Source organism: Labrus mixtus, chromosome 20 (assembly GCF_963584025.1).
Source record: "Labrus mixtus chromosome 20, fLabMix1.1, whole genome shotgun sequence".
NCBI classification, from domain to species: domain Eukaryota; kingdom Metazoa; phylum Chordata; class Actinopteri; order Labriformes; family Labridae; genus Labrus; species Labrus mixtus.
Window position 1 is genome coordinate 7,530,820 of NC_083631.1, and position 14,011 is coordinate 7,544,830.

The window sequence follows — 14,011 nt, forward strand, 5'->3', positions numbered from 1 at the left end:
CTGTGGAATTGGATACCTGAAATGTTCTACAAAATGTCAAAACATCTCAAACCATCATCTGTGCTAAACACTTTTACTCTTTACCTATGTGTTGTAAAGTGTTTCATCTAGACAGTGTCTCAGAAGAGATGCTTGAAGGGAAAGTCTAGATGCACACAGAAAAATAAAACATAAATAATCACGGCTGAAAAGGTTTCTTCTGTCCACATTTGACTCTTGAAATCTTCAGCTGCACTCCCCCACAAAGAAGGCCATTGGACATTTGATTATGTGTTGGTTATCTTAATACTCGGGACGACTGTCAAAGCAGCACGCAGCTCTTCTTGTCTTTGAAAGGATTGGACGAGGTGGCGATGCCGGTGATCAGAGGATCACTTCTCCTGTGCTCCTGACAGTATCGCACCAAATCTGCTGCTGTCAGCGAGATCTGCAGGGATAAAGGTGGACAGGACGACGTTTCACAGGATAGCACATCATGATGATTTAATAATGTAAATAAATACTTTACATCATAGCCTACATTCAATGCTATAAAAAAGACATAATGCATGTCAGTACTTTGTTTATTTTCAACAAATGTAGATCTGATTTTTACACACCTTGATTCTCTCCATGCCCGCCTCAACCCGAAGTTGATCCACCAGCTTTTGTGCCTGAACAACGCTGCTGCTGCTCATCTTTCCTGAAGTTTCCTGTTGTACAAAAACCTTCTACCAGGACTACAGTGTCCCCCTCCAACACCAAAGAAGAATCAGGAAAATTACGTCTTTGACCTGATGCAGAGGGACTGTGCAGGTTGTGCAGGAGAGTGTGCTCAGAGACGCTCCTGACCGTCCTCTCTCACCTTTTTGCCCCTCTTTATTCCCCATCAGGGGCAGTTCAAAGGCTCTGTGATGTTAAAGGTCATACAAAAAAAGCGTTGGAAATGTCACAAACATCACACATCACTTCACAGCCACGTGATGAAAAGATTATTGGCAGTAAGCTGTGCTTTAAACTACATCATGTGTATTTACCTTTAACAACATGTACAGCGGTCTAAAAACAGGGTGTCTCAGAACAACAATAAAAAGATAGAACTTTTATAAATAACTTTTGTTAGTAGATAAAAATGTGTTGAATGTGGAAAAATTATTAATATTTATAAGGTTATTACAGGTGTGCTTGCAGGCACCTTTGACAAACGGTGGGTATTAAATATGAATAAATAAAATAGAATAAAAAACAAAAACTGAGTAAAGAATCACAGCAACAATTTAACATGTAATAAATGAACATGGATGGTATAATGCATTAAAGGAAAAAACTGTTTTGCAGTATTTACACGGCTAAAAAAGTTTTTAAGAGGGGGTTTTAATTTTCTCTGCGCAGAAATACATTTTGGTCTTATTTGATCCTTCGCTCTTTCCGTAGTTGGAGCTCGCTTGCCGCAGGCGGCCCATGCTTCTATTTACCGGAATGCAAATACTAAAAATACGTCTTTCTTGTGTTCGCTGACATTACCCATTGACTTCGTTTAACGCCTGACACCCCTTAAAGAAGAGGTATGTATTAATATCAGTTTTTACACGTTTCGTTTCGATTTAAAGCTGCTCGATAGGAGGAGAGCGGCGCACAGTTCAGCTAGCTCTCTACCGTTAGCCTCCCTGCTAACATCAGCCTCATTGATTGTTGGTGTTGATGCTGTTCTGCTTCAGTTATATAATATATTTCCTATTTTCAAGAAGTGGCTTAATGTGACAGTAACACCGGATCGTTAACGCTTGTTTTTGGCTCATTTTTAACACTTTGGTTGCGTTGAAGTTGCTGTTGTTTTCATCGCAGTAAGTTAGTTTTGTCAAAGTTGTGGGTTACGTAACCAACTTGTTTGTGCATGAAAGAAAACTAACTAGCTGTTAAAACCAACATGAGGTCACACAGGTCGGGATTACATAATGCTTTAAAACATCGATTAGCATGTAGCGACCAAAACAGGACTTAAAGCTAAAGTCTGTCCCATGTCTGCAAATAACTTCTGAGCCTAAGTGCAATCTGAAATCAAACCCAGAGTTAATTGCTGACATGCTTCAAATGTTTGTGTCTTGTTTGAACGCTGTTGGACGATTTCAAACCTGCAAATCAAGTCACGTGAACAACATCAAAAACTTGAACAAAACTGAAAACACTGGGCTAAAATAACAGCTGACATGACATTTTTTTTTTTAAATATATAACTTATTTACACATTAAAATCCAGCTCCTGGATTTCATGCAATATATTGACAGCATCCGTAGAAACAAACAGAAACAATGCTCAACATCCAAAATCTGTCCCATGATGGAATATTCTCATTAATCTCTGCACACTGGGGAAGTAAATAAAACTTCAACGATCCAACCCCAAAACAATCACCTCTACAAGTCGTGACAGCAGAGCCTGCAAACAGAGCTGTGAAGTGAAGGAAAACAAATTATTTCCACTTCAGCTGTTGCAGAGTAGAACTTTAATGGCACGAAGAAAAGGAAGAAGGAAAGAAGAAGCACCATTTGTATTTTTGTAATACACTACGTGGAATACGCTTAGTTACTTTCCATCAGTGCAGTTAGCTCTTAAGTAGAATTCAAGATGTAATCGATCCCAAGTGAGAAAGGAAAATGAAAAGATCCCTTCTGTTAGTGCTGGGCAATTGATCAAGATTTCATTTCAATTACGATTTTGGCTTCCTGAGATAATCTAGATTAAACAGTTACTGTTCCTTAAAGTTGCCCTCGTTATGATGTTAGGTTTTGTCAGGTGTGGTAAATGTTTTAAAGTGTTTGTTGTTTTGGCCACAAGAGAACATCACCACAACCTGAAAAACACAGTTAGTTTATTTTGTACTTGTTCATGGGTTGTTTGTTTTGTGTGTGTCGTGGTGTGCATTATGTGAAAGTGTTAAAAGCGTTTAAGTGAACTACGTGCTTGTGATCCTCATGTTGTAAATGAATCGTGACCTCAATATCAATCAGAATGATCGTGATTAGTCATAATCAAGCAGCCCCTCCTGCTGTGAGACAAATAACGCGGACAGAGTTAAAAGTTCAGGTGTTTGAACTCTTCTCTTTTAACCGCTGTGCAGATGCAAAAAGTCTTGTCAACATGTCTCTGTTGTGTTTTCCTTCTTGGTTTGAACAGAAAAAGTCTCAGGCTGTTTTAACTGGATGTTCATGGGTGTATCACAGTTGTTTTCCATTGTATTATTATGCTCATGAAATATGTAAAAAAAAGAAAACCAGTTTCAAACCTCCTGAAGACATCACTTCAATTTCCCGACGCTCCTCAAACAAAAGCCTGCAGGCAGATTCTTGTTGAAAACTTTCCATGCTGTTTGGTTTATGAGCGAAGAGCTTAATATATTTAGACTTGTGGCTCTGCATGTGAAGTGAGAGCAGAGCTGCTACCTTAGTGGTGAATCTCCTTGATGATAACCACACCACCACCACCACCACCACCGTGTCTTCTTCTTTGTTTTTGCAGAAAAAGATGGCAGACAAAGCCCCTACCGTTGCCATGGAGGCCGTTCTCAAGCGTAGCTGCAAACTCCCGGATGACACCCCGATGATTAAAGGCTACGACTTTAACCAGGGGGTCGACCTTCAGGCCGTACTGAAGACCTACCTCAACACGGGGTTCCAGGCCAGCAGGCTCGGTTTGGCCATCCAGGAGATCAACCGCATGGTGAGAGGATCCACTTCGGATCAAGGACCTTAAAAGAATCAAACTCTTGTTATTTACCCGAGTAAGCCTTGATGATGATGAGAGGTTTGCCTCTAAGATTTCTCCCTCCATCACTGTACAATAGAAGCGGGTGAGATTTTAGATGTGACTTTCAAAGCATAAAAAAATGTATTATAAGATAAATAATTCAAAAGCAGGAGAAACTGAATATTTTTGGGAATGCCGGCCTATCTTCATCACCAGCTGAAGTGAAATTTGACTTCAACAAAGCAGTTTGGTGCTAAATCTAGGAGTTTACCACCAAACTGCTTTGTTGAAGTCAAAAGTTCAGCAAAACCGAACTCCAAAAATCAGAATGCAGCATTTTTATTTGCCCCTTGGCTGACAAATAGAATGATAATTTTCCTGAATATTTCCCACCACATTGACACATTGGCTCACCCGACTTGTTTTCATGACGGTTGATGTCTGGTCACTCCCTCACACACAGATTGAGAAGCGCCTCGAGCCACAGGAGGTAGAACAAGACGAAGCTGATTTTATCGGAGGCGTGGAACCCAAACTGGGCTGCACCATCTTCCTGGGTTACACCTCCAACCTCATCAGCTCCGGGATCAGAGAGAGCATCCGCTACCTGGTTGAGCACAAAATGGTACAAACATATTACTGCCTTCTTATGATAACTTAGGTCATGTTCAGATCACAGAAAAGCAATCGTCTGACCGTGTTCCTGTGTGTCAGGTGGACGTGGTTGTGACCACAGCTGGAGGCATAGAGGAGGACATCATCAAGTGTCTGGCTAACGCTTACCTGGGAGACTTCAATCTGCCGGGCAAGGAGCTCCGTCAGAGAGGCATCAACAGGTTGGTGATATATAATACACCTGTCACTTCATGTCCTCAGGGTGATTCTGATCAGGGAGCTGAGCCTTAAAGAACACATAGAGTTATGTTTGTGTATGTCCAATTGGCAGCCGGTCATCTTAGTTTAGCTTAGCATGAAACAGTTGAGCTCAGGGTGTCCAATGACAACCGATTCCCTGTTTTATGTCGATTTATATGGCTGACCTCTTATTGACCAGAAACAGTTTGATAATCTCCTTGTTTTGCTACCCAGGCTCAGGTAAGCCAGCCCACTTTTGTCTCAGCTTTTCAAAGAAAAATTGGATGGTTGTCATACAACACAAACTGCAGGTTTAATCCAGACATAAAACAAGATTAGATACCTGCTCTTTACAATATTTCTTTGAACTACCTGTGTTTAAGATTTGATCCAACCCATATATTAAATCTGGTCCGATAACTTTGAAACAACCACTCGTCAGCACCTCTGAAGCGCTGAGCCTGGTTTAGCTGCTAACATGCTATGCTAAGCTAACCATAAAGCTGCCTGTAGTTTAGATTATAGCAGACACACTTGATGTCTCAGGCTTCTCTCATGGTAAGTTTATTTTCATTCCGGTCAGACTGTTATCCTCGGCTGAAGCTTTACTGTTGTTATCTTTGATCTCGAGACTTTCTCTGCTGTGTACTCGTATATTAAACAGTGTGATGTTTGACAGGCAGGTGCTCGTCTTTAAAGGTCCTCCTGTCGCAGATTCCCTAACTTGTTCTTTTGTTGTTCTTGCTGAACGTAGGATTGGGAATATTTTGGTGCCCAATGACAACTACTGCAAGTTTGAAGACTGGCTGATGCCGATCCTGGACCAGATGGTGTTGGAGCAGAACACAGAGGTGGGTTTCTCAGAGTGATGAGGACGCTGTTTAAGAACACAGCGGACGTCTTTATTATGAGAAGGCTGGCAGTAGTTGTGGGTCTCACATTAAGGGCTTCCACTGGCACAGCCCCCCTTTCAATACAAAACCAGTGTAGTCCAGCACCCAGCATCCTGAGCACTAAAACCCCCTTGGCGTCAGGACGGTGCTCATCATTGTCACCTTTCCCTCAACGACTGATCAAAATCAAGAAGGGGCGGGGCTTCTGATGTCAGCTTTGTCAACAACAATGACGAAGGAGACGCTAGATTTGACTCGTCTTCTCGAGGGAACATTTCCAGGTGCTGCTGATGCCGGGACACGACTCATTTGCATCGTTCTGTTTTCTTCGGGATATTTCCTCGAATTAATGCAAATATTAAACAACTAACTTTTGTAGCCTCGCAACAGTGGGCGCTGGTGAGAATCACTGACATGTGGACACGGGCCCTATTAAAAAAAACAGTTTTCCACAAAGTTTGCAGTCAGGATGTTACTAAAGTTTATTTTATAAATTGTCTAAAACTTTCAACTTCTCTTTTTCCAGGGTGTGCGTTGGACTCCCTCCAAAATGATCCATCGTCTTGGCAAGGAGATCAATAATCCTGAGTCGGTTTACTACTGGGCGTACAAGGTGAGCCTTTGGCTGCGTCTAATGTCGTATACTACACTACACTGTTCTGTTGAGTTTTAATTAAAGCTGTGGTTAAATTTTTTAATCTAATTTATTAGTGTTATGACGTAACCATTGGTTGTTGGTGGTTTGATAAGAACTGGTAAAATCAGTGGATTTAAAACCAGTGTGAATATCTAAGTTTGCTCTTGATGTAAAGCTGCTTCCTGTCCGGTCTCACTGGTCGTTAAATGTTTCCTATATGTTTGTTCCAGAATAATATCCCTGTGTTCAGTCCGGCTCTGACTGACGGCTCGATGGGCGACATGATCTACTTCCACTCTTACAGGAACCCTGGCTTAGTCTTGGACATAGTTGAAGGTAAAACCATTGCTACAGAACAGGATCGTTGGAGGCGTTTCAGTTGTTGTTCATGTCATGACTGTGGACTTTTTTTTTTATTTCAGACATTCGCCAGTTGAACAGCCATTCAGTGTTTGCCAAAAGGACTGGAATGATCATCCTGGGAGGAGGGGTGGTCAAACATCACATATCCAATGCTAATCTGATGGTAACTAACAGCACCTCGTCTTTGTTTTTTACATTAGATGTTGTAATCAACGCTGCCAAGTTTTGAATAATGAATGAAGTTGGCCTTGAGTGGTAGAATGTAACCTGCATCACTCCATCCTTTGACGCTCTGCCTCTCTTCTGTGTCCTCCAGAGAAACGGCGCTGACTTTGCCGTGTTTGTGAACACGGGTCACGAGTTCGATGGCTCTGACTCTGGAGCCCGACCCGACGAGGCCGTGTCCTGGGGAAAGATCAAAGCTGATGCCACTCCTGTTAAGGTACACATTTAATTTTTGACCTGTGCAGCACTTCTGTCAACTGAGTTTTGTTTTTTAATGTGCTATATAAATACATTTGACTTGACAGATATTGAGCGCAGAAATAATTAGCATGCTCGTCCCCTGATTAGTGTGAACATTGTGTACCTTTTATTTCCAATCAGAAGATACTTTGAGAGACTACCTGTCCTGTCCCTCCAGATATTATTTGATAGGTCTTTAGATTAAAGGCTTTAGATGCGATTTTTTTTTCTCCAGCAGATGTCGCCCTTGAGCACCAGCATGAAACCAAAACAACTCGCGCTGCATTGTTGTGTTAGCATGCTAATGCTAGCGATCTTCATTATGCTCGTATCTTCACACTGCATGTAAATTTCCCTGAAATGAGCGTGATCTAGAAACACAGTTAAGCAGTGAGTACAGTATGTTATTCTTCTTTTCTCTAGTCCCTCAATTAAACAACTTTTATACACGAGGGGAGGAGTCAGCCGGCCGTCCGGGCGATGTAAACAAACTGAAGATAGGACTCTGAAAACATCACAGACAGTGGGACTCGGGTGTTACACCCATTGTAGACAGTCATGACTCACAGAGTTATTTTCAGAGCACTTATATTTAAGTGTGAAAAATCGCATATAAAGCCTTTAATGGATGCTTCTGCTGAGGTTTCTGTGCAATAACTTGCCTGAACTTTGAGTGGTCGCCTGGAGCTGTGCCTCCATGTCTGGCCACCAGGTGGCAGCGTCTGCACAGTGTTCAATCATAGGTTTGAGCACCAGCACATAAAGATGAAAACTTAGGATTTCCTTCAGTGTAATGAAGTAGGTGTGACTTATTTTGCTGACAATTGACATGCTGTTGTATTCTTTGTTTCCAGGTGTATGCTGACGCCACTTTAGTCTTCCCTCTGCTCGTGGCAGAGACCTTCGCTCGCCACGCCGACGAGCTGTCTGCGCTCAAGAAAAAAGACTGAGTGCTCCAACCCGTCTTTTAGAAACGGCGAGCAGCTTGTTCCTGTGCTGGGTCTTCTTTCTGTGGTTGACTTCTAGCAGGTGTTAGTGGTGAAGGTACTCGGTTAAGGCAAGGCAACAGTAATAAGGCAGCGTCATCTAAGGCTGCAACTGAAAACCTGATTTTTATGGGAGTCAGCGGTGAGGGTTTCTGGTCTTAATGCTTTCCATAACACTATTTACTTGTCAAAACAAGTACAGTTTCCCCCTGTCTTTTCAGATTATTGAAATAGCACGGGTCGCATGCTGTTGCATGCACCAAAGAGACAGCCTAGAATGCATCAGGTTTTAGCTGTGCGCAAGTTTGTGAGTGAGAGAATGAGTGTGTGTGTGTGTGTGTGTGTGGGAGTGAGAAGGGATCGATGCTCCTGAGGCATTGTTATTTATTTCTGTTTAGTTGTGGCACTACACACCGTCACAGCACTTGAATATGACCTTATTGCTTCTTTATTTTATTCAAACCTTTACCTGTTACAAGATGAAAGACACTGTGCCGCTTAATAAATCACAAATGGATCATTTCCTCCTGTAAGAAATAAAAAAAAAAAAAAAATTACGAGCAGAGGGTCTATGTGAGAATGTCACAAAGGCCCCGTCATGTGACACTTTACCTAACGTGACTTTGTTTGGTTTCTGCGTTTTGTGAAGAGAGAAAAATGTTTTGCCTTACATGGAATGAACACTTACATGCTGGACTTTGAAAAGAACACTTTGAATATTAAAGTTTGATTCTCCTCAGTTTGATTTATGTCTAGACACAAAAATAATTCAGGGGCCTTTTTGAGGTTCATGTGCATTATATATTCAGTTCAGTACAGTTCCACCTCCACAATGATGACAATGCTTAATAATGTACTCTGAAATGTCCACATTTAGCTCTGTTAGGTATTTAGACTAGTAAAAGTAAAGTTTTCCTGCCTCCGAACAAGCTGCAGTCTCAGACAAACGGTGACCTTAATGCTAACACATAATCTAACCAACAGCTCCACTACAGAGTCAACAACATCTGAACCTTATAGGCATCATAAAGTCGACTTTATGACACAACAGTTCTATTGTATGGCATTGGACGGTGCAGGTGAACCTCATAAAACGTCCTGAGTTTATTCAACTCGTTTAGAAAGCCTTCATTTTACAACATGTTTTTGTTCCTAATTGAGAGACTCAAACATCCTTCTGTAAACTTTGATTCTATGGCCAACCTTTTGGAACTTCTGTCCTCAATAAAAAATTTAAAAAACATCCCAAACTAAGCACTGTGTTCTCTGTGAGTTGTGAAGAGGTGAGGGGAGCTGCGAATGCTGCGTCTGAGCTCGGGTAATCTCTTGTGGGTGTCTCCAGATCCTCCTAGGGGCTTGTTGAAGCTTTAAAAAAATGTATCCATGCATGGATAGTGCTCACTCAGGAGGCGGGACTCAGCTCCTTCTCTCTCTGCAGAATCAACATCACAATGTAGAAACAATGATAAACACATTTCCCATCACTGTTCATCATTCTGCTTACTGTGGGAGTGGATATGTTTCCTCTGGCTGATCAAATATCTGCTCCTTTACACGGTTACACTCAGTCCTGTTGTTGATGGAAAAGCAGAAACTTTGTGCATCAAATGTTTTTTTATAGTAAGTTCACTGAGGCCTGAGTTCTCAAGTTGTTAAAAGTGTCATTTTTTCTTTTCTTTTTTTGTGGGAAGGGTGACCTTTTCTTTTTTGGAAACACAGATGGAGAGTTGGAGCTGGGATGAGGTGAAATTTCCCAAAACCTCAGCCCTGTGTCACACACACACACACAAAAGTTGGGCGTTCCTGTCTTTGTACAAACGGCTTTTCCATTCAGTCCATCTATCATTTCCTATTGGCGGTGGCACCGTGTGTTACTGAGTGTGTGTTTATCCAGGGCTTGACAGAGAAACGATCTTTAAAGGCAGTGGAGTATGGATTTTCAGCCCTATAGAAATGTATGTTTGTTCTGTGTTTAATGGAAAGATTACAGGGCGACTAAAGAGCGCTGTAGAGAGGAAGGTGGAGACTGCGTGTGTGTGTGTGAGTGAGCTGCAGTCACGCTATCATAACATTGTGTGGCGTCTGCACAGAGCAGACGGTGTTTGCCCCCTCTTCCTCTTTGGAACAATCAGCACTCTGTGTGATGTGCCGGGCTGCAGCAGTCATAATGGCAATTATGTCTTCTCCCAGAGAGCGCCAGTTTTTTTTATGGTGAGAAACTAAGGCGCAGACAGGGAGGGGAAAAGGAGGGAGGAAGAGAGCTGACCTGTTGCACAGCTGCAGGGTGGGGTGGTGGATCTGTAGATGTGAGGGGGACAAGACAGAAAATCCACAACAAGTAGATTTATGCACATTTGCATATTTATTTTGTCCTGCTCAGTCTAATTGTTTATGTCTTTATATTTGAAATAAATCTTATTCTTTCATCTTAAGGAGTGACTTTGCAGACTTATTTTTCCGTGGTCTTCCTGTCAGGTTGTCGGGATCTTCATGTCTTCTTTCTTTTTACTGTTAAGTGCACCTGAGTGTCTTGACTCTTGAGTTTACATTAGCCAGTATTTTCTCCCCCAATAAATGTAATAAAGTCTGATTTCCCTTGAAATGTATTCAAATTCTCAAATATCTAATAATAAAGTGCCCATGCTTGATTTAAAATAATGTAGAGGGATTCTGCCTGAACAGATGACCTTCAAACACTACTGAAAAAAGTGGGCAAATTTGTATTTTGGGACTTAATAAAGTACCGGTAATATATTTCTATTTAATAGTCTCCTGAAAAGACAGTTAACCTTTAGGAATTTTGTTGTTGAAATATTTTTGATTTGATAGAATCAGGCTTACAAAACAAACAAACATCTTTTGAATGATATAAAATGCATTTATGAAATAAATCATCTAAAATTACTTACAGGTAACCCCATCACCTTTACAACAAAACCTACGTCACTGTGTGTGTTTCGGAGTCCTCCATCCTGTTACATCTCACCGCCTTCTTATCTCCACCTCTGTTTACCTGTTATGTTGCCATAGTTACTCCCTCCTCAGAATCCCATTGGCCAACCCTAAAGAGGTAGGCTAGCGGCGGACAGGTAAGTAAGTGCGTAGGTGTTAAGAACAAAGAAGTGTTCAGAGAGAGAGAAGGCGCTGACTAGACACAAAACAAACACTTAAGACAGAAAGATAACACACTAGAGAAGTAAATAAATGTGAAAGGATGTTTGAGACTGTTTTAAATGGAACGGTGAGATCAGTAAGGTGACTTTAAGCGAATGCTGGGTGCTAATGCGGAAGCAGACAGTCCAACCGCAGTCTCCTCCCGTGACGTAGGCTCTGGCAGGCTGTTGACGGCCACGTGTCACTGTTGCTATAGTAACGGCCCGGCGAGGACAAAACCCAAACGTTCGGGACTCTCAGCCGTGTCACCTAATTTCTTCAAATCTGCTTTTATCAGAGGTCACCATGGAGACTGGAAAATAAAGAGGAAGTACGGTGACAGGTTTCTCCACCTTTGTGACGTCCAGAAACTGTAAACCCCCCCCCCCAAAAAAAACCGCTTTAAAACTCATTTTTTACACGTGAATACACTGAACTGAACCGCAAAATCATTAAACTGTCTATCATGTAGTAAAATATGTATACTTTTAAAAGCTAAAAACATTCAGTCTGGCTTTTATGTAGGGTTTTATACTTTATTTTTTACAATGTTTTATAATGATTGTTGTATTATTGGTTTATTTTCTTTAACTGATTATCTTTTTTTGTTGAACTTCATTTTTATCACTTTTTTCGTGCTTTTATTTATTTTTTAACTCACTTTTACTGTGATTATTTAAATTATTTATATTTATGTCCATTTATTATTTTTCAATTCCTGATGATTGATTTATATGAAAGGTGCTTTATAGGCTATAAATAAAGCTTGATTGATTGCTAGAAAAAAAACTGAACCAACATTGTACCAGATCTTAGTTTGAAGATTATAAAGGCTTTACTTTTGTAACGCGTTATTCAAATTTTTTGAATGCATGAGTTTATCGACACATGCATTTTAATGTTGACATATTTGCAAAAATCAACCAGCAATCACCTAAACTGATCTTGAATAGCTGCTACAAAACGTCTTGACACTAAACAATACTTTCCTTCAGTTTGACATCATCTCAGAGTCTGTGGTCCGTCTCTAAAGTCTTTACAGTAAAACACAGTAAGTATTTTTTCAAAGATAAGGCTGTTTATTTCCTTAAATTAGGTTACCACCTGTGCTGCTGACTCATAATGAAGTTTTAAAAGGAAACAAACGTCACTGTCCCTTTAGCTACTGTGTGACAGCAGCACTTATGTTTGATTAATGCTATTAAACTGTATTATAATCAACTGATATCATATGATTGTAAAATAACCAGTCCTGAACTGAGATGAGTTGATTTCGTAATACTCACAGACGCTGAAACTAGCTTTGCTCATGCTGAAACATCTTGAATGTTGAAACACAAACACACAGGCATTCAAATTAATTTCCCTTTACTTTAACGAGGGTGATTAACATCTGTAACATCCTTTAAATGGAGTTCATTATAATGTTTCATCATCACAACACTATGACAAAGTTGACAAGACTGAAATGAAAAGTTCATTAATCATTTTAAACTTTATTTTCATGTTATTGTTATTTGTGACTGAATCAAAATAAATAACCGATAACTGATAAATAACCCGTCTGTCAGGTAAATGGAGTTTTAAATACAAAAAATGAACAAACCATCGTGGACTCCACAGGTGATTTAATCCCCTCTAATGTTCAGAAAGTGTTGCACGATGTTAAGATGCAGTGGAAACATAATGCTAAAATGAGTCAGATTATTTAATAACTGTGATTACATCGCTCCCTTTAAATGATAAAGACAGTTCAGTACGGTGAAGGTTTCCAGTTTGTGTCGTTTTTAAGAATATGTGTAAATATTTCCTGACATGATGAGATGCCCTGAGATGCAGATTAAATGAGGTTAGCTTTATAACATGTTCAATCTGCACAGTCATACCTCTGCTCTCTTTTGACTTAAAGTCACTATCTGAAAAATTAATTTATATTTAATATGATTTTTGTGCTATGATATCTGTTTATTTCTGTTTTCTCGACCATTTGAATATTTGTTGCCTTGATGTGTAAAACTTCCTTTTCATACTTTGCATTAATTACAGTCAACGTCAAATGTGGATCTTTATCAATGGATCAGAGAGATGACTGGACGCTCTCGTTTCTCTTTTTTTTATGTCTGCCTCTGAGTCAGCACCACTCAAGTGTGACTGTTTGTTTCCCTCTTTTTTTAAACTGACAGAAGCATTTTACGTTTACTTTTTTTAAATTCATATTTTCATTTCAGTTTGCTTCACTTGTTTTCTGTTCAGGTCAACACCTCGGGAAGACTTTCAGATATGCAAACAGAGAGGAAAAGTGTCGACTGTGCAGAATGCACGAGAGGTAAAAAAAAAAGAGTGAATGTTGCAGAGATGTGCTGTGACATCATTAAAGATACAAACTGTGTTTACGGTTGTTTACCGTTAAAGATGAGGATCAGGTCAGGAACAGACAGCCATAACACAAAGGCAAAGGTCACAATGTTTGCACATCATGATCAGAATCATTATCTCTGGTAGTGACATCTCTTTAATATGAGCTGATAAATACATGAACAACAGCATTTGATGTTTAGTGTCTGACCTGGTGACTACATGGTGTAGTGAGATTCATCCTGTAAGAGGAGGCCTGATTGAAGAAAACAAAAGACCACTGTTTCAAGAGAATATATTTAAATATAAATGTCTCAGATAAAAATATTACAACTGTTTTATAGAAAAAATAATCCTAGTTTCATGACAGCCCCATAAAATACCTTTTTATCTCAGTCTGTAAAAGATTAGGAAATATTTTTTTTGGGTACTTTTCTAACCACAAGTGAGTCATTAAGGCAGTTTCTATGAGTAACTGAAATATTTGAGCTTTGGCTGCAAACACAAACACACAAACCAGACTTTAGAGTAATGTTATATTAATACATTTTGATGTGAAAAAACAGAGACATGCATTGAA

The 14,011-nt window shown here is 40.0% G+C and overlaps 2 protein-coding genes across 2 annotated transcripts; one reads left to right on the plus strand and one right to left on the minus strand.

Moving 5' to 3' along the window:
- Positions 1–42: 42 nt before the first annotated feature.
- Positions 43–1,184, minus strand: LOC132954525 (guanine nucleotide-binding protein G(I)/G(S)/G(O) subunit gamma-12-like). The gene is made up of 2 exons (XM_061027099.1): positions 600–1,184; positions 43–427 (listed from the first exon to the last, which is right to left on the minus strand). Exons 1-2 carry the CDS (start codon positions 675–677, stop codon positions 302–304), a joined length of 204 nt encoding a protein of 67 aa, XP_060883082.1. The 5' UTR covers positions 678–1,184; the 3' UTR covers positions 43–301.
- Positions 1,185–1,392: 208 nt separating this feature from the next.
- On the plus strand, positions 1,393–8,662 carry dhps (deoxyhypusine synthase). The gene is made up of 10 exons (XM_061027092.1): positions 1,393–1,544; positions 3,497–3,697; positions 4,188–4,349; positions 4,439–4,560; positions 5,334–5,430; positions 5,999–6,085; positions 6,340–6,445; positions 6,532–6,635; positions 6,789–6,914; positions 7,792–8,662. The coding sequence occupies exons 2-10, from the start codon at positions 3,503–3,505 to the stop codon at positions 7,885–7,887; spliced, it is 1,095 nt and encodes a 364-aa protein (XP_060883075.1). The 5' UTR covers positions 1,393–1,544; positions 3,497–3,502; the 3' UTR covers positions 7,888–8,662.
- The last annotated feature ends 5,349 nt before the right edge of the window (positions 8,663–14,011 follow it).